The sequence below is a fragment of the Penicillium canariense genome (genome assembly GCF_028826845.1).
Source record: "Penicillium canariense strain IBT 26290 chromosome Unknown utg000003l_segment0_segment0, whole genome shotgun sequence".
Classification (NCBI taxonomy): Eukaryota; Fungi; Ascomycota; class Eurotiomycetes; order Eurotiales; family Aspergillaceae; genus Penicillium; species Penicillium canariense.
This window is the reverse complement of record NW_026622730.1, coordinates 3,299,520-3,315,344: the sequence shown is the minus strand read 5'-3', so window position 1 is coordinate 3,315,344 and position 15,825 is coordinate 3,299,520. Positions and strand designations below refer to the sequence as shown.

The window sequence follows — 15,825 nt, the reverse complement described above, 5'->3', positions numbered from 1 at the left end:
AGGACACCTCACACCATCAAGCTGCCTCAAGGCAACTACATTCATGGCAACTCCCGTTGCTTGTGGTAAACAAGTCCCGACTATGCCACGTTTGACTCTTGCCCCTCGATTAAGATAACACGACCAATCGTAAGCTGAGGATCAAAGCGCTGCCTGAAGGAAACGCTCGTTTGGACGATCTGGCCCCTTCACAGGAGGCTCTTAAGAATCATCTCGGGCCCCAACAACAAGAGCGTTGTCCACACAGTCAAAGCACTTGCCCTGTACACATATCCCTTCACTCTCTTTGCAGAATTCAGTCCGGTAGACCGCGAAGGCGTTCTGATGCTTGCTGTGCCAACAACTTCCCCGATGATGGATCCTCCCTTCGATGAGGAGCCAGTTTGGATGTAAGATCGCCCCACTACCCCATAGGGTCTAGCTAAGCATGCTCTCAGTACCAACGAAGATGCTCGTTCAGAGCCATCCGAGCCGGAAGAGTCGATCGAGCTTCCAGAGCTGTCGAACGTCGTAGAGCCCAAATGTGCGGAAATCTTTCGAGCTACGCGTCCCGAAAGCTGGGCCATAGACGCAGGGGATTTCTGCCTATTCCCCTCCAAGCCCAAACTGTGCTTCCAGATCCACCAACGCTCTTCCTGGAGCCAAAGTGCCCCGTTCCAGCTGTTCAACCTCTGGCGTCCGGCATCATACTTTGGGGCGACGCTCACACACCTCGGTCCGACCCCGATCAAGCTGAATCGCGACGACCTCATTGTGACTGGCTATGAAGATGACACCGTGACCCTCAAAACGGGTGACACTGGTGCTATTCCCTTCACGCCCGCAAACGTCGTCGCCTGTCTTGACATCGACCGGCCGGGTTTTCTATGCTGCACCGTCTGCTTTTCATATCGCGGTCGGGTCATCCTCGCCAACGGCGAGCGCTGGAGTTTTGATGAAATCGACAATGAAGTCCATACGTTTACGCGGGAGCGTGATGGCGACAGTTTCAGGGGGATGACCGAGGGAAAGAGCCTCACCTGGGGGTTCTACCATGGCTCGACGCGGCGCACTGGTGACGTCCCGCAAGACTTGCCGTTCACTATGGACCGCGATACGCGGATTTGTCGAATCAATCGGTCTGTTACTCGTGCAGATCCTCCCCAGGTAGGAGCTGTCCTCGCGGTTATGAACCGAGATGGTATTGTTTGCTGTGAGGGGTTTGAGAAGAATGCTGAGCTCGAGACGGCGAACATTCGGGAATTGGTCGTGATGACGGCTCTTGCGGTTGCGCAGTATGCGAACTGGCTGAAAGAATGACGTAGATTTGGAGGGCTTATGTACAGGAATGGCCGGAAATTCTAGTTCGATGATCGAATATGTCAAGTATCTACACTACCCCCTGACTACCAGCCGAAGCGCTCTTCATGCCAAAAGACTTTTCGTCCTACCGCTACCCACTTGCCAACATAAGCCCGTAGTTCGCGTCCCATACCTTGCGGTCCACAGAAAATGACAGCGACATGCTCATCGGCATGGGAGCTGAACGTGCCGTCTATGATGTTCTTAAGATCAGGCCGCCCAACCGAGGCCTTGGCTCCTCCGATTAGGCTATTCGGGTCTTGCAAGTCCTCCATCTCTATGCCCTCGCTAAACAGGGGATTGTCGCGCGGGTGCTGAGCTGAGTGATGTCGGGTCAAGTAAATGTGAACATTTGAGTTCGGAGCAAATGTCTGGTTTCCCGAGTTCGTGGCCCAACAAGCCTCTGGCGCTGATCTGAGTGCCCAGATGAGGCTCAGGTGATCGGGAGAACCGGTCTCGGCCTCGAGTTGGTTGTGCAATGCCCAGTAAATGGGTAAAATGAATGTGGCTCCAATACCTCCTGCCACGAGGAGAACACGGTCAAATTGGGAAGCAAGGTCTGCAGTCCGGAGAGGGCCCCCGTATGGCCCTTCTATGCTGATCAGAGCGCGTGTCTTGGTACGATCCGCCTTAGTCCAGAGTGTCTGGGTTGTGGGACCCCGTCGAGCTCGAACAACTAGCGATATCTCACTCGCCGTGACCTCTGATACCGTGAATGGGTTTGAGAGCAGGCTTTTATTGCCAGTGCAGGTGCCGTTGGAGGGTATGGACAGGTAGACGTGTTGACCGGGCTTGGCCTGAAAGCGCGCCAGCTTGGTGGAGGGAATGGGGAACCAGATCTTCAGCAGCTCCGTATGAGGGGCTTTGGAGAGGATAGCCGGCGAAGTGACGGTGTCCAAGTATCGTAGAACTCGATCCACGGCGAACAGCGCTAGAGCCTCGACCGCGTATAGCCGAAGCGGTCTCGCATGTAGAAGGAGGATGGGGAAGATCGCCAGGCCGATAGTAACATGGCAGTAGAGAAAGACTCGATAGCTCCATCGTCGCACTCGCTCGAGGCTTGTGCCTGCAATGACGGCCATCAATGATAACGATAATAGGCCGGTAATGGGATGGAGATGCTGCAGACGCTCCACGAGAATCTGATTTTGAACAAAGTAATTGATATACCAGGCTGCATGGAGGACGAGAAGAATCATAATGATTCGGCCGCAGATTTGATGCCAATGAATAAGCTGCTCGTGAGAAGTGCCGAGGATGATGCCCAGCGGAGAATAGCGAGTACGCATGGACAAGAGGAAGTGAAGAGGCAGCTGAGCTGCGGCGACGCTTCCGAAGCGCTTAGTGACATGAAGATAATCTGGGAATGAGGGTCAGTACGTCGTAGCATTTGCGCACCACTGGGAACTGCATGCTTACCGTGGCCTGTCTGGAGCAAGCAGAGACCCAGCAGCCACACAGTCCAAACGCTCGCAGCGATCCACTGTCCTCTCAGTCCCCAGTTGGGAGCAACTTCCCCATTCCACCACCATTGCACCGACCTCCATCGCCTCGCAATCGCTTTGCGTGAGACAGCGCTGGAATCGCCGGCTGATTCGGTGCTGCCTGGCGACTGCCATAGAGCAGCGTAGGCAACATCGAATGCTCCTTTCCTGGCCAAGAGCCACGCACCTAGTCGATAGACCCCGTATCCCAGGATCGGGATGAGCACAGATAGTTGGGAGAAGAAGGCGTATTGGCTGAGAAGTTCCCGTCGATGGGCTTTTTCATCGGGGGTGAGATCCAGGAAGTGATAGGGCCAACTCATCATGAGGACCCCGCCCGGCTTCTCTGCAGTGGAAGAGATGCGCTCAAAAAAGGACCACTTGATTGTCCGTATCCATGGAGACTTTCGTGAAGAATACTGGAGACTGGATCGCCTTGTCCAACCCCCGTGTGTTATGCCTTTGTGCCGTAGCCGCCGCGAGTGGAGGAGGAAGCCCGAGTCTCCGGCCCCACTCACGCCGATACTGCAACTAAGAACTGCCGAGCCCACACCAACTGACTCGCAGGTGATACAAGAGGAAAAGAGGAGATAAGACGGAAAATTCAGCTCGAAATAATCTAAATCCTTGGTTTTAATTGGACGTACCTGCTGCTCCTTTCTTGTTGCTGACTAGATCGTGTCTGTGGAAATGGGCGCTCGATGGCTACCACCACAGGCGGAGTCTATGAAATCACTCTCTCATTTTCTCAAATGATGGGGGCCATTTTAAGCAGCCTGGTATCATGGGGCACGAAATCTTCTATATGGGTCTTCACGCTGGTGTGGAATCGCTTGATATCCTCGAGATTGGTCGATATTAGAACAGTATTCGAGCAATGCTAAACGGTATATCTCGAGTATCGTGACGAGGACCATGGACTCCAGGAAGGATTACCGCTAGTCCCAGTATACAAGGCTCGTGGGAAGGAACGGCAGGAGAACAGCGGCGACCGCCGGCGCAGATGTATACTCCGTGCTTGCAGGGGACTCTCGCACGCCCTAATGGAGGGGTCAACCAGTTAAATGAGTGATGGCTTATATGTACGTATCCCAGGCCACGCGTCCATGTTTTAGTGGGGGTCCACCTTCTTATAGGTTTACATGAGCACGGCCGGTGCCATATGCACCGTATCCCCGCTAGAGAAAGACGTAGTGACATAGCCAGGTTTTTGAGATTTCCCTCGAATGGTGCAGTGTTTGTCTATAAGATAGTGAGATTTTGATGAGCAGGGTTGAGCCAGGATGCTCGCTAAAGCATTATCTAGGACGCTGAGAAGGAGCGCACATATATGCAGTCTCCCAAAAATGCAGATTATATACAATTGCTAAGATGTGGTTAGATTATACACCATGTAGTTACAATGCCATATATGCGGCAAACCCGTCGAAGAAGAAGCGTGTCGTGAAGATCCAGGTAGTAGGGATCCGGGTATGCGTAGAGAGTAGATATTATGTTCACGGAGAGGCAGACTGGGCCGAGGTTTTCGCAGAGCCAGTTAATTGGACTGGAAAGTCTTTCGATCTTGATCGTGGGAGGCGACCCGCACAGTCTCCGTGAACTCGAATGAATCATCGACGTACTTGGGCCGAGCGCGCCAGCGGAGGTACCAGGGCCCGGAGAAGAGCTCGTCCATGCGCTCAATAGGGACCTGAGCCGTCTCAGGCATCCAGATGCCCAAGATGATCAAACCAAGTGTACAGATAATAGCCCAAAAGAGATAGGCGCCCCAGACATTAAGGGAGCTGAACATGTTCGGGGTGACACGTACAACGGCAAACTGGAAGAACCAGTGAAGACCCATGCTGATAGCATAGCTCACGTTGCGGATGCTGGTCGGGAAGATCTCCGTGCCGTATAGGTAGGGAATAGTGCAAAGGCCGATCGACCAGCCGACGGCGTAAACGAAAACGGATGCGATGGCCGCGTCCGAGGCAGATTGGTTGTCTGACGAGCCAGGCTGTAGGCCAATATAGATGCCCATATAGATGTGCGCCGCCAGCTGCAGAGAAAGACCAGTGAGAGCGCAGCGTCGGCGACCAAAGAGATCGATCAGACCCCAGGTAAACGCCATGGTGAAGACGAGCTTGACAATTCCATATGCGCCGGAGGAAATCAGAGACTGGTTCGCACCAGTAACACCAGCGTACTCGAAGATGTTGGTCACATAGTAAGTGATACCGTTACCACCAGTCCACTGCGCAATAGTCTGCATAGTCATCAGCAGCCAGAACCGCTGGCGGTAGTTGGCGTTGAGCTGCGACTCCTTGAAAGCCTGCCAGTGAGAGACAGTCTTCAGGTCTGCCCGCTCGCGCGCCTGTCGGTCAATTTCCTCGAATTCTGCTTCAACGCCCTCATCGTCGACAGACTTTCCGCGTAGGCGAGCAAGAACCTCCTTTCCTTCTTTATGGCGGTGCTGCGATGCAAGGTACCGCGGGGTCTCTGGGCAGAGGAATGACAGGCCGAAGGCGATGCCGACAGGAATTAGAGGGATAGCCTGAACTAGGCGATATTGGGCGCGTGTAGCAGCCATGTGGAGATTGGCGCCATAATTAATGAAGAAGCCTATTGCAGAGGGGTAACAAAATAGCGTTAGATATAGAACCTCATATACACATGGTCGTGGCAGGAAGCTTGACTTACCCATGGCAAGCACTGCCAGCAGAACCACCATGTACATGCCGACCGCGAGACCTCGCGTTGCCCGGGGCGCGACCTCGGACAGGTACAGTGGCGACGTGACCGTCAGCAAACCGGCACCGAGGCCGGCGAAGATACGGGAAAAGAGCAGCAAGCCATAGATTCCCGAGGAGAAAACCTGGATGAAGGTCCCGATAGCCCACACGACGCAGGCCAGCCGCCACGAGATCAGCCGCCCTAAGCGGTCGTTGAGATCCAAACCAGCTAGGGCACCAAATGCGGCGCCCAACACATTAAAGGAGGTGATGTTGGCACTGCGATTGGTCAACCCCGTGGGATCATTCGTCCAGTGCGATTTGATTAGGTTAAAGTCGATTTGGAACGACTCGAGCTTGACGCTCGCACTGTATCCTCCCTCATCGTAACCTACAACCATCATCGGTCATTTCGTCAGCTCCGTGCTCTTTGCGTTCTTTGTACTGCTGCGACCGGTGGTCACGCGTAGGAATAGGCTGTATACCTTTAGGGATACCACCGCAAGCAATCACGAAGATCACCAGCGCATAGTACGGGCAGGTCATCCACCGAGAGCGTTCCAGCCATCGCATGGTGTCGTCCTAGCAAGAGGGTCCCAGGAAAGCCAGATCTAGATAAGCTGTGGAGGCCACGGAATCTGGGGAAGCTGGAGAGCGGAATGGTCGGCAAGGAGTGGGCTGCGAAGGATTCAACAAGAAGCGCGGTGTCTAACAAAAAGGAGGCGAAAGGCGGCTCGGCATCCCGTTGGGTCGCGCGTGCAGAGCTCGGCCAACGTCCGACGACCTCAGGCCTTCCCCTCTTCCCTCGTCCTTGGCTCCCCCCTCCCAGTGTTGCATTGGGATGGTCTGCTGAGGGTATCCCGACGATCAAAATACGTTGCGCAGGCTGGATAATTCTTCGCTCGTGCCGTGGCCTGCCCCTGCGTGCAGGCTTCGCCGACCGACGACTCTGACGACTCCATACTTCACATCGGCTCGCACCCATGGAAGAGACCAATCCACTTGCCCCATTGTGGCTCAGGGCTCCGCTGGACCGCAACCCCTTCCTCCTTGGTTTTTTTTGCCTCGGCCGCTGTTCTTTGCCTGGGAAGGGGGCAAATGAACAGAGCATTGCAATGTAAGACGCATAAGAAGCAACAAGGTCCGAGAATGCGACCACGGCTATTTCCATGCTGGCTGTCACGGCGGGTACATGCAGCCGTGCCAGCTGGCTCCCGGACGACTTCCGCTCTCACACGCCTTTCAATCCACGCTTCCCTTCGCTGCCGCTGAAGGGTTGTTAAGACCCGTCTGTGGGTCATATGTGAGGTCTCTACCGTGTGGAAGCACGGCACACGGGGGGCCTTTCCGTTTTTTTTTGTTGAACAATTTATTTCCTTGCTTTTTACGCCTGCTAGTCCCATCACGACGGAGGTTGGCCGACCAGGCGAGACGGCATGATAACGATGAGGGTTGCCTGCAGGGTAAACCCCAGCATCAGACACTGCTCATCTGTGAGTTGTATCCTAGAGGGCTTCGGGCCTCGCTTCGCTCTGTTTCCGTGGCCTTTCCATGGCCTTCGTCATATCTACAACTCTATCTCACGATGCTGACGTCCGCTCAGCCTCATGCCACGACCCTCGGAGGCACCCCGCGGATATCACTCTCCGCGGGCCTCTCGACGCGGCTTGACCAGCGTGTGATTCATGCGGCCGCCGCAGCGGCTACGGCTCCGGCTGCGTCAGCGAGCCTGCCCTTGAAGAAGAGAATTCCACCGCGTTCATGGGATAGCCATATGCATGTCGTGGAGCCTCACCGGTTTCCGGTGTCTCCGGCGGCAGTATATCAACCAGAGATTCATACGCTGGCTGATGCTCTTGCCTTCGAGTCATCCCTGGGCGTTGAGAATCTCGTCTTCGTCCAGCCTTCGATCTATGGCACCGACAACTCCTGTCTATTAGCAGCCCTGGCAAGGCTCGGTCCTTCTCGTGGCCGCGGAGTCGTGGTTGTTGACCCTGCCACTGTTCAACAGGAGACGCTCGATGCGTGGCATGCCCTAGGTGTTCGAGGTCTCCGAGTGAATCTCCAGTCGGTGTGTAAGGTGATGGACCAGGACGAGTTGGAACAGACCTTGCTTCGCCATGCCGAGATTGCCCGCCCTCGGAACTGGATCATTGAGATCTACATTCCTCTGAAGATGGTGCCTATGCTAGAATCCGTGGTGCCTCGTCTCGGCGTCGCTCTCTGCATCGACCATTTCGGAAGCCCCACGCTGTTTTGCCAATCTTCGACGACCAACAGCTCCTCCTTCGACCCCTATACCCTCCCGGGCTTCAACTCGTTGATCTCGCTCCTCCGTGCCGGTAGTACCTACATCAAGGTATCTGCCCCTTACCGACTGACGAAAGACCGACAAATGCGTGATCTGAAGGCCATGGCACGCGAGTTCCTGGCTGCTGCACCAGACCGCGTCATCTACGCAACGGATTGGCCTCATACTCGCTTTTCCGGTGTCGACATCAGCCCGTTCACCGAGTGGTGCTTGGATCTTTGCGCTCACGAACCAAATTTGGCCGACAAATTATTTCGGAGGAATACGGAGCGGATGTTAGATGTGAAATCGGAATGACCTTGTCATGGTTTACTTGACCTTGTCTGAGCTGGACTTAGCATTTTTTTTCTGCATTGCGGTTGTGGCGTTTCTTCTTCGAGTATTATTATAAACTCTTGCTTCTGAGGCCATGGCGGACCCTCATAATATGACTCTTTGCATCTCTACTGGCCGTCCACTTTGTCCTCGTCGTTCATTCCGTCTACAGTCATGGGCTTCGAAAGTGAAAGAATGGGTATTTGAGATTTTCTTGTTGTTCTGGCATATATTCCCCAACGTCTATTCATTGGACAGTTTAGACATCGCACGAGCTCGCGCACCGCGTGTTTGCCGGTAGGTTGTGGAGAGAAAAAAGAAAGAAAGAAATGATCATATTCGTTGAGAGCAATGGCCTCGAGTCATAGCACTCCCATGTTCCAACTTAAACGTCCTCAGCATCCTGGAAGATGACATGCGAGGTGCAAATCTTCTCAGGGCCCTGGAAGATGAAAGTATTGTCAGTCGCTTGCTTCCATGTTGATAGATAATCAAGGTGGACACTCACGATAGTATAGCAGCAAGCAGGGCGTGACTGATCCTCGCACAGCTGGGGTACTTTCAACTGCTCGCCTGTAATGAAGATAAGATGTTAGCATGTTCGGATGCTTTGTTTACGACAGAGGGCTCAATAAGAGCCAGGAAACGCACAATCCGTGGCCTGGTTGGCCTGAGCATTGTGCCTCGCGGGCTTCATGTCGCGGCAGCAGTAGGGGTACTGCACCATTCCCGTATGGTCGGCCGCAAACCTGCAGGACATGTTGATCTTCTTTGCCGACGACTCGACGGCCAGAGTGGTCGCAAGAGCGATAACGAAAGCGGAGACACGCATCTTGAATATCCACGGCTCTTGCACTAAGCGCCAGATTGTCGATATCCAGGTGTGATAGGAGCAGGTCGGCGACGGCTGGGATGGTTGGCTGATGTATACTCGGGGGCTTGCTAGGACAGCCACCGCCGTCGTGAAGGGCTACGCAGGAGTCGTGGAGACCCCGAAACACCTTGCTCCATTGGCCAGCAAGGCTGTGCCCGGTCCTCTACGTCGGTATGAAGGCATTTATGGGGCCCTTGATTGGGCGGTTGCTTGCTGGTTTGGTGCATCCCCTTACATTCCCGATTCCCATGAATGTGAGTAGCCCGATAAACAAGGGCCGCTCGTGCGTGTCGCCAGGCACAATGCAATCATCCCGGTGGTTCCTGACCGGGCCAAGGCACGTTCGGGTTCTTGTGAGCTCATCGTTGGGTTTGGGCTGGATTTGCCAAGGGATAGGTTCATCCCAAGTCGTCAGACAGTGGGTCGGCTGGTTGGAAATGGGCTCGTTGGCTAGCACCTTCTGGTGTTTGCGAGTAGAAGAGATAGTCAGATATTTCGCACATCAGTCGTGCAATGTAAAATATTGATCCAGGTAGTAACTGGAATCATCCCATCTTGATCCTTTTCGAGTTCATCGCTCTTCTCTCTCGCACGGTGCACTGAAAATCCGGGGATGGCGGAAACCCTACTGCAGGTCCCCAAGTCACGTGGGGCTATTCCATTCGTTCATCTCCTTTCTTTCCTTCTGGCGGTGTGTCCGAAGACTGCCGCAGCCAACCCACAGGACACTGCCACATTGCAGGGACTCCACAGCGTCCACGCCGCCAGTGCCGCCCCGCCAGGCGTCATCCAATCGGCATCATGTGATGGCCCATGTTGAGTCCCAACGATTACTTAATCACCGATCAGAGTGTCGACCGTCACTGATTGGCGCCCCGAAATAAACACCACCCCCTCCCACCTCAATCCCCCCCCTCCCATGAACTGATGGATTGTCCCTCTGTACTTCTGGACAACTATCCCTCTTCCTATACTCAGGCAACTACAGAGCCATGAAGAAGCGTACCTCCGTCGAGAACCCCGCCGATATGGAACGCAGCGTCTACATCCCGCTCTGCATCTGCCTCATCTCCTTCGCCGTCATCGCATACTCCCGCTAGTGGTCTGGTCAAGCTGTGGAACAGCAGAAAACCAGCCAGATAATTAGATGAAACATCACGGGGTCGCTGCGGACGTATGATGAAGTGTCTCAGTTACAATCCGTCTGAGCGACATCTCCGAGTCACTCCGCAGGACATACTCGATACCCCTCCCCCGACCTTGTCCGCCTCCAAGATGCCAGTCTACAGTCCGAAGACAATGGTTGCGTCCAAACGCCAGCGACAGTGTGATCTATCTCCCCCTTTAACTCTGTCATATATATCGCCGCGGGTGTGTGAAGACCATCAACACTCTCTTGCGCCTACCTCGCTCCCTTTGTGTCGTTCTGAACACCGGCGTCGGGACGCGCAAGCTCCACCAACAAGTCCAGCAAAAGTGTGCCTCCCACGACTCTATTTTTGACTACCAAACAAATGGCAATTTCCGGGGGATATCACGCTGATCATGCCGCCTCTCCGAGCAATCTGCGGGCACCATATCCACGTTGACACATTGAATATCGCGCATTATTGCCATGAACCCAACAGTCATGCTGAATCATTTGCTGCGCCCTCTACCTCTCATCCTTGTCTTCGCGACATACTGCTTCATGCTGTACTACGGACACCACCTCAACTAGTCAACTCGAGAACTGGTTCTTGTTTGCTCTTGAAACGAAACACACCCACTTTCTTTTATCTTTCTTATATCTATTCTCAACAACTTTTGTTTTATTCATAATTATTTTGTTATGAATTGCCGGGCCTAGGAGGCGTCAACCGTCCATCCTGCTCTCCATACCGGGGCTTTTAATTTCTGGGAAGCTTGCCGTTCATTCACTCGAATTATTTCATTTTCTATATATACCCAATCAGACTGAGCCTCCTGCCTCTATATTATCTACATATGTACATCTTTACCTGAACATCGAGTCACTAGTTACCTATTCCGTGAGGTATCTCCCGAACCCTTGTACGGTGTATTTATCGGGCGTGCTGGATTTATACTGGACCTATCACGCTTTGGAACATGGTGATAGATCACCTAAGCGCCCCCATTAAAACCGACCAGGGAACGGCACGGAGTTGGATGACTTCATTCGACAAGAATAGCCCTAGACTTACCGTAGTGCCATTAAAGAAACCGACCGTCTGTCTTCATAATCTAGCCGTGGGGCTAAATCTGGATGCGACGTTTTGTAGCTCTTGCGTTGCAGAGCGCGGATTCAATTGGTACGTATCATTCACCAAAAGTGAGGGGACAAGCAGCATCTCGCTACGTTGGCACCGATAATTGTTGCAGGACTGACCATCCGAGTCATTTCCTGCCGACACTATTTGGTGTCCTACGGTTTCAGGGCAGCAATTCACTCGCCTCGCCAATCCTGCCTGACTCCGCAGTCTGAGAGTATCTTCAAATCAGAGTCAATGTGCAGCGGGTTCCGGTAGTAGGTCTAAGTGCTACCGCAGGTCGGCTTGAGGGCCAGGATGGGGGGCATGTATCAAAAAGAAATTGTAGATCGTGTTTGCAGAGTGGGAATTGAATTGGTTGGTATCCACCCTGGGTAGGAGAGCAAAGGCAGCATTTCGCCTCAATGATGCAAGGATTAAATGACCAGACTAGGCCCTATCGATATTCTTTGGAGCCTCGCTGCCTCCACAGTTTTGGGGCCGCAACTCACCTCTTGTTGTGTAGTGACCAATTCAGGTTCGTCCATTTCCCGCCGAAACTGATTAGCGCCGCTGCCTACGGTGCGCTCAGGCCCTGGCCGTCGGGTAGGACGCCGGGCCGGCGGGTGGGGCGGTGGCTGAGCTCTCGCGCACGTCTACGGAGTACTAAGGATGGCGTTATAGCTGCTAACATCTACTCATTGTAAAGTTGTCAAATGATCCGCATTTTTTTTTTTTTGCAAGAGCATAGTAAGCCCTTGTAAAGACAAAGACAGGCGCTGGTGTGCGTATAAGTTCCCATAAGGCCGGGATGATTGCATTCCTGCCACATAGGGAGGGCCACGGTGATACAATCAATCCGCTAGCGTGGGTCTGTCAACATTCTCCACTGCGGATGCCCTTAATGGCAATCCCTAGGACCACAGGCTGCGAGGCTGACTCTCCGAAGGAGTGCACGTGCCCGGGAGGACATACACGGCGCGGTGGAGCAGTTGGCGGCTCGGCCTCGAATTGGGACTGGACAGGTTTGACGCTTTGTTGGCCGAGTGCGTGAAATGGCCTGGGTGTGGAGAATGAGGGTTATCTTGAGGTGAACTCATTGCCCTGTGGCGTTTTTGTTCCATTAGCACTATATTTAGCCAATATTGATCGATGGTTCGAAAGAGCCAAAGGTGTTCGATAAGAGCAGTGGACTCAGCGAATGAAACCCCCCGGCGGAATGGGGTTCGGGACTAGGCAGGCACGCCGGAAAGGCCGTCATGCGCTCCAGAGCCGATCCTCTTTTGCATTCAAACTTAGACCTGCCCTGCCGGTTTCTTACCTATATCTGCCCATGGCCCCAATCCCTTTTCTTCCGCACTGCAATGATTATAGTGTGCTGAACCCCAAAAAATTTCATCTCTTCTCGCTTTCTATTTCTATATTTTCAAAGGGACTTGGAAATGGAAATCACGAAGGCGGCTAGGCCCGTCCTTCGTTTGAGACCTGTTGCATCAGCTCAAGCCGAAGAGCCGGAACCTTGGGAGAGGAGCCTCGACGGGCCATTGATCCGGGACCCTTCATTCATTAGAGAACGAACGTGGAAATCTGAGACAAACAACGCAATTGACATTACAAAGGAAGATTATCGTGCCCAATGGAAAGAGAACCGCGCAAGGCTGTTTCAACAGATCCGAGAACTCAAACATTGAAGAGGCTTCCTTCCCCCACAATACTGGATGTACATTTTATGTGGCCACCTGTCGATATGACGAAAAGGGAAGGAAGAACAGATGACGATCTTGAACAAGCATTGGAAAGATTCTACATTGGTGCTCAGCAGTACAACCCCTGCCCTAATCTCCGTATCGAGTACGAACAAGCTAACTCGTTGAAGCTATCTCATACCTGGTGAAGCCGTGCCTCCCCACATGATAGAGCGGTTTGGTGCGGACTGGGGATTTAATGCTCGAGGGATATATTACCGTCATCACTTTTCACGAGCTTGGGTCACACCAGGTCATGATCTCTGGCTTCCTTCGGTTTGTGACGTGCATTGGAGCCATGCCAGCGAGGACAGTCGCCGTGCCAGAGCAGAAAAGTTTCTCAAACATTCTCTAGACAACGAAAGATTCAAGAAAAGCGAATATGCTTGGGAAGCCGATGCCTGGCAAGATGTCTTTGGTAGGATGAGGGATGACCCATCGCTGGTAGTGTGAGTTTCTCTCGTCCAAGTGGAACTATAATGTCTGATCGATTAAATGAAGCGACAAACGCGAGTACAACACAATCAAGGAAAAACGGCATAAAGCGTCATGTCTTCTAGATGGGCAACCGAAATTTATCAGGAGAATACCGGACGCCACTTTTGGCCTTGCGACTTTCCAACCCACAGACTATCCAGACTATCCCGAATCTTTGGATGCATGGGATTTGGATCATGACCGCCTCGAAGCACTCCTTCTTCATCGACACTGTGGTCTTATCGCCGACCCACATTGGGGAGATACAAACTTAGTTTTCCCGTTTGCGGTTTATGAAGCGAAGGGATGGAGTGGTGACCCTCGAGAAGCTCGTCATCAAGCCAGTTCAGCAGGAGCTGTTTATCTTGACATGTTGGATAACCTGGCGAGAAAACCAGGTATAGCTGGCGGAAACAACAGACCATACCAAACAGCACAGAGCTGCAATCACCAGGTGTTTGTTCTCACGTCGTTTGGAGCTCATTGGCATATCTTGGTGGGCTATAAGCGACCACGTCTGGAGAAAGAATATGCCGGACACCGAGGACTCAGCGACTCTGTTTATGTAAGGGCGGCCCATGAAGCCAAGATTATCTCGATAGACTTACAGTCAGCACACAGGTTTTTCAAAGAATCTGGAGCAGCCGGGTTGTGACAAAGCGCAAAGCATGGGAGCTCCTGTCGTTGGTGGACCAGATACATTCTTGGGGAGTGACAGACCATCGAGATTTCGTTATTCGGCATCTCAAGGCCTGGCATGCATTTGGTAGGTTATGTTATATCAGTGACGCGGAATTCCTGGCCCATAAAATGGCCGTGGATGGTTTCACAGCTGAGTTCCAGAAACTGATCGAGGAGTATGGCAAGCCGGTTGTACCGATGCATAGTACGTCTTTGCACCTGGCTGGTTGGGCCAAGTATTTCACTGGGGATATTCAGGACAGGCTTCGGGAAAGGGCTGTATTTCACTTCAAGGAAGCTGTTCGACAATATGCTGGTACCAACAAAGATGACGGGCCTGTCTTCTTCCACTGCGTGAAAGGGCAATGTGGCCCAGTGGAAAGTCCGGGCTATCCCCTGAAAGACAAAGAAGAATACTTGACTCACCGTCGCGAAGTTCATGGGGACAATGATACAACGATCGCGAATCTCGAGTGTGCTCTTGAGGAGCTGGATAGTATTTTGGAGGAAGACCGCAATGAACCAAAGGCAAGGCAGATGAAGAGATCGGGTAGCGAAGGGCCTGGGCCTGCCACCAAACGACATAGGGATTTGCGTTACGGGGCACATGAGATTGACGTCGGGAAAGGGAAAGCTAGAGTTATTGACCTCACTGATGATTAACACGGCACTTCCGGCCTCTAATGTTGTCATAAACGTGATATCTCTTGATAGAGCTGTTGCCTATTAGCAGAGGCTGCGTGGGCTGGAATTTCATCCACCGTGTCCACAATAGTGATATCCACCTCTCGCTCCAGAAGCAGCTACACCTCGATTTGGTCTTTGGGTGGGTTCAGGTTGGAATTCAATCATGTTATAGGCAGTGTCGGCGCGCGAAATATGGCACAGGTATGTTGCCTTCCATCGGAGGGCCATGCGAGCGAGGAGCCTGTCTGAAATATAGTTTTACATTGTATAGAAGATAAACACCAAGTAGCAGAGAATGAGATGCACACAAAACTAATCCTGTAATGGACCCGCGGTCAAACAAAATGCCCCAAATCTGTTCCCCGCTCAATTATCTAGGTCCCGTTCTATTTTTTGGACTGGTGCAGGGTGGTAATAAGAGACCTAAAGTCAGCATATTGTTTACTATCTAAACCATACGCAAAGAGTACATAGAACTGTCTCCTGCTTAACTTTACCGGCTCTTGGTCTACCTCTCCCATAAATCTTCCATGTTTCTTGTTTCTCTCTTTAACTGTGTCTTACAAACCGAGGTCAGCGTGAACAACATGCTAATATCTGATCGCACACTTATTGATTTTGAGAAAAGACCGCAATGACTACTCGTAGCTAAGATATCTAATAACGAGTCATAGTAATCAAATCGGAGCAATAATATGACCGACGAATTATAGCACTAGCTGCGCTAAATCTTCTTACAACAGCGAGAATCCGAATCTCAAATTACTCCATCCAAGTGTCCCCCGCCAATCACGGAGGCCAGAACTTCACTCAATAGGCTACTGCGAGGCTCTTCAGGAAAGTAGTCTTTTCTCAGCGGTTCATCCGGTACTTCTCCACACTTCTCACAATCCTGAGAACTACCCTCATGAGCCTCGAGTTGATGGTTGATCGCTGTGCTGGCTTTC

General features: G+C 52.5%; 6 protein-coding genes across 6 annotated transcripts; 3 read left to right on the top strand and 3 right to left on the bottom strand.

Moving 5' to 3' along the window:
- Window positions 1-354: 354 nt before the first annotated feature.
- On the top strand, window positions 355-1,299 carry N7482_006061 (uncharacterized protein; the record flags this gene model as incomplete). Its single annotated transcript, XM_056688186.1, has 2 exons — window positions 355-389; window positions 438-1,299. The coding sequence occupies 2 exons, from the start codon at window positions 355-357 to the stop codon at window positions 1,297-1,299; spliced, it is 897 nt and encodes a 298-aa protein (XP_056543741.1).
- An 86-nt stretch (window positions 1,300-1,385) lies between these two features.
- On the bottom strand, window positions 1,386-3,148 carry N7482_006060 (putative metalloreductase Fre8; the record flags this gene model as incomplete). The annotated part of the gene is made up of 2 exons (XM_056688185.1): window positions 1,386-2,701; window positions 2,761-3,148. 2 exons carry the CDS (start codon window positions 3,146-3,148, stop codon window positions 1,386-1,388), a joined length of 1,704 nt encoding a protein of 567 aa, XP_056543740.1.
- Window positions 3,149-4,362: 1,214 nt separating this feature from the next.
- Window positions 4,363-6,112, bottom strand: N7482_006059 (uncharacterized protein; the record flags this gene model as incomplete). Its single annotated transcript, XM_056688184.1, has 3 exons — window positions 4,363-5,429; window positions 5,508-5,930; window positions 6,025-6,112. The coding sequence occupies 3 exons, from the start codon at window positions 6,110-6,112 to the stop codon at window positions 4,363-4,365; spliced, it is 1,578 nt and encodes a 525-aa protein (XP_056543739.1).
- Window positions 6,113-7,124: 1,012 nt separating this feature from the next.
- N7482_006058 (putative TIM barrel metal-dependent hydrolase) lies at window positions 7,125-8,147 on the top strand (the record flags this gene model as incomplete). The annotated part of the gene is made up of 1 exon (XM_056688183.1): window positions 7,125-8,147. The coding sequence occupies one exon, from the start codon at window positions 7,125-7,127 to the stop codon at window positions 8,145-8,147; it is 1,023 nt and encodes a 340-aa protein (XP_056543738.1).
- Window positions 8,148-8,550: 403 nt separating this feature from the next.
- N7482_006057 (uncharacterized protein) lies at window positions 8,551-8,997 on the bottom strand (the record flags this gene model as incomplete). Its single annotated transcript, XM_056688182.1, has 3 exons — window positions 8,551-8,607; window positions 8,674-8,738; window positions 8,817-8,997. 3 exons carry the CDS (start codon window positions 8,995-8,997, stop codon window positions 8,551-8,553), a joined length of 303 nt encoding a protein of 100 aa, XP_056543737.1.
- Window positions 8,998-13,198: 4,201 nt separating this feature from the next.
- Window positions 13,199-14,854, top strand: N7482_006056 (uncharacterized protein; the record flags this gene model as incomplete). Its single annotated transcript, XM_056688181.1, has 3 exons — window positions 13,199-13,482; window positions 13,535-14,075; window positions 14,132-14,854. 3 exons carry the CDS (start codon window positions 13,199-13,201, stop codon window positions 14,852-14,854), a joined length of 1,548 nt encoding a protein of 515 aa, XP_056543736.1.
- Between the last annotated feature and the right edge of the window lie 971 nt (window positions 14,855-15,825).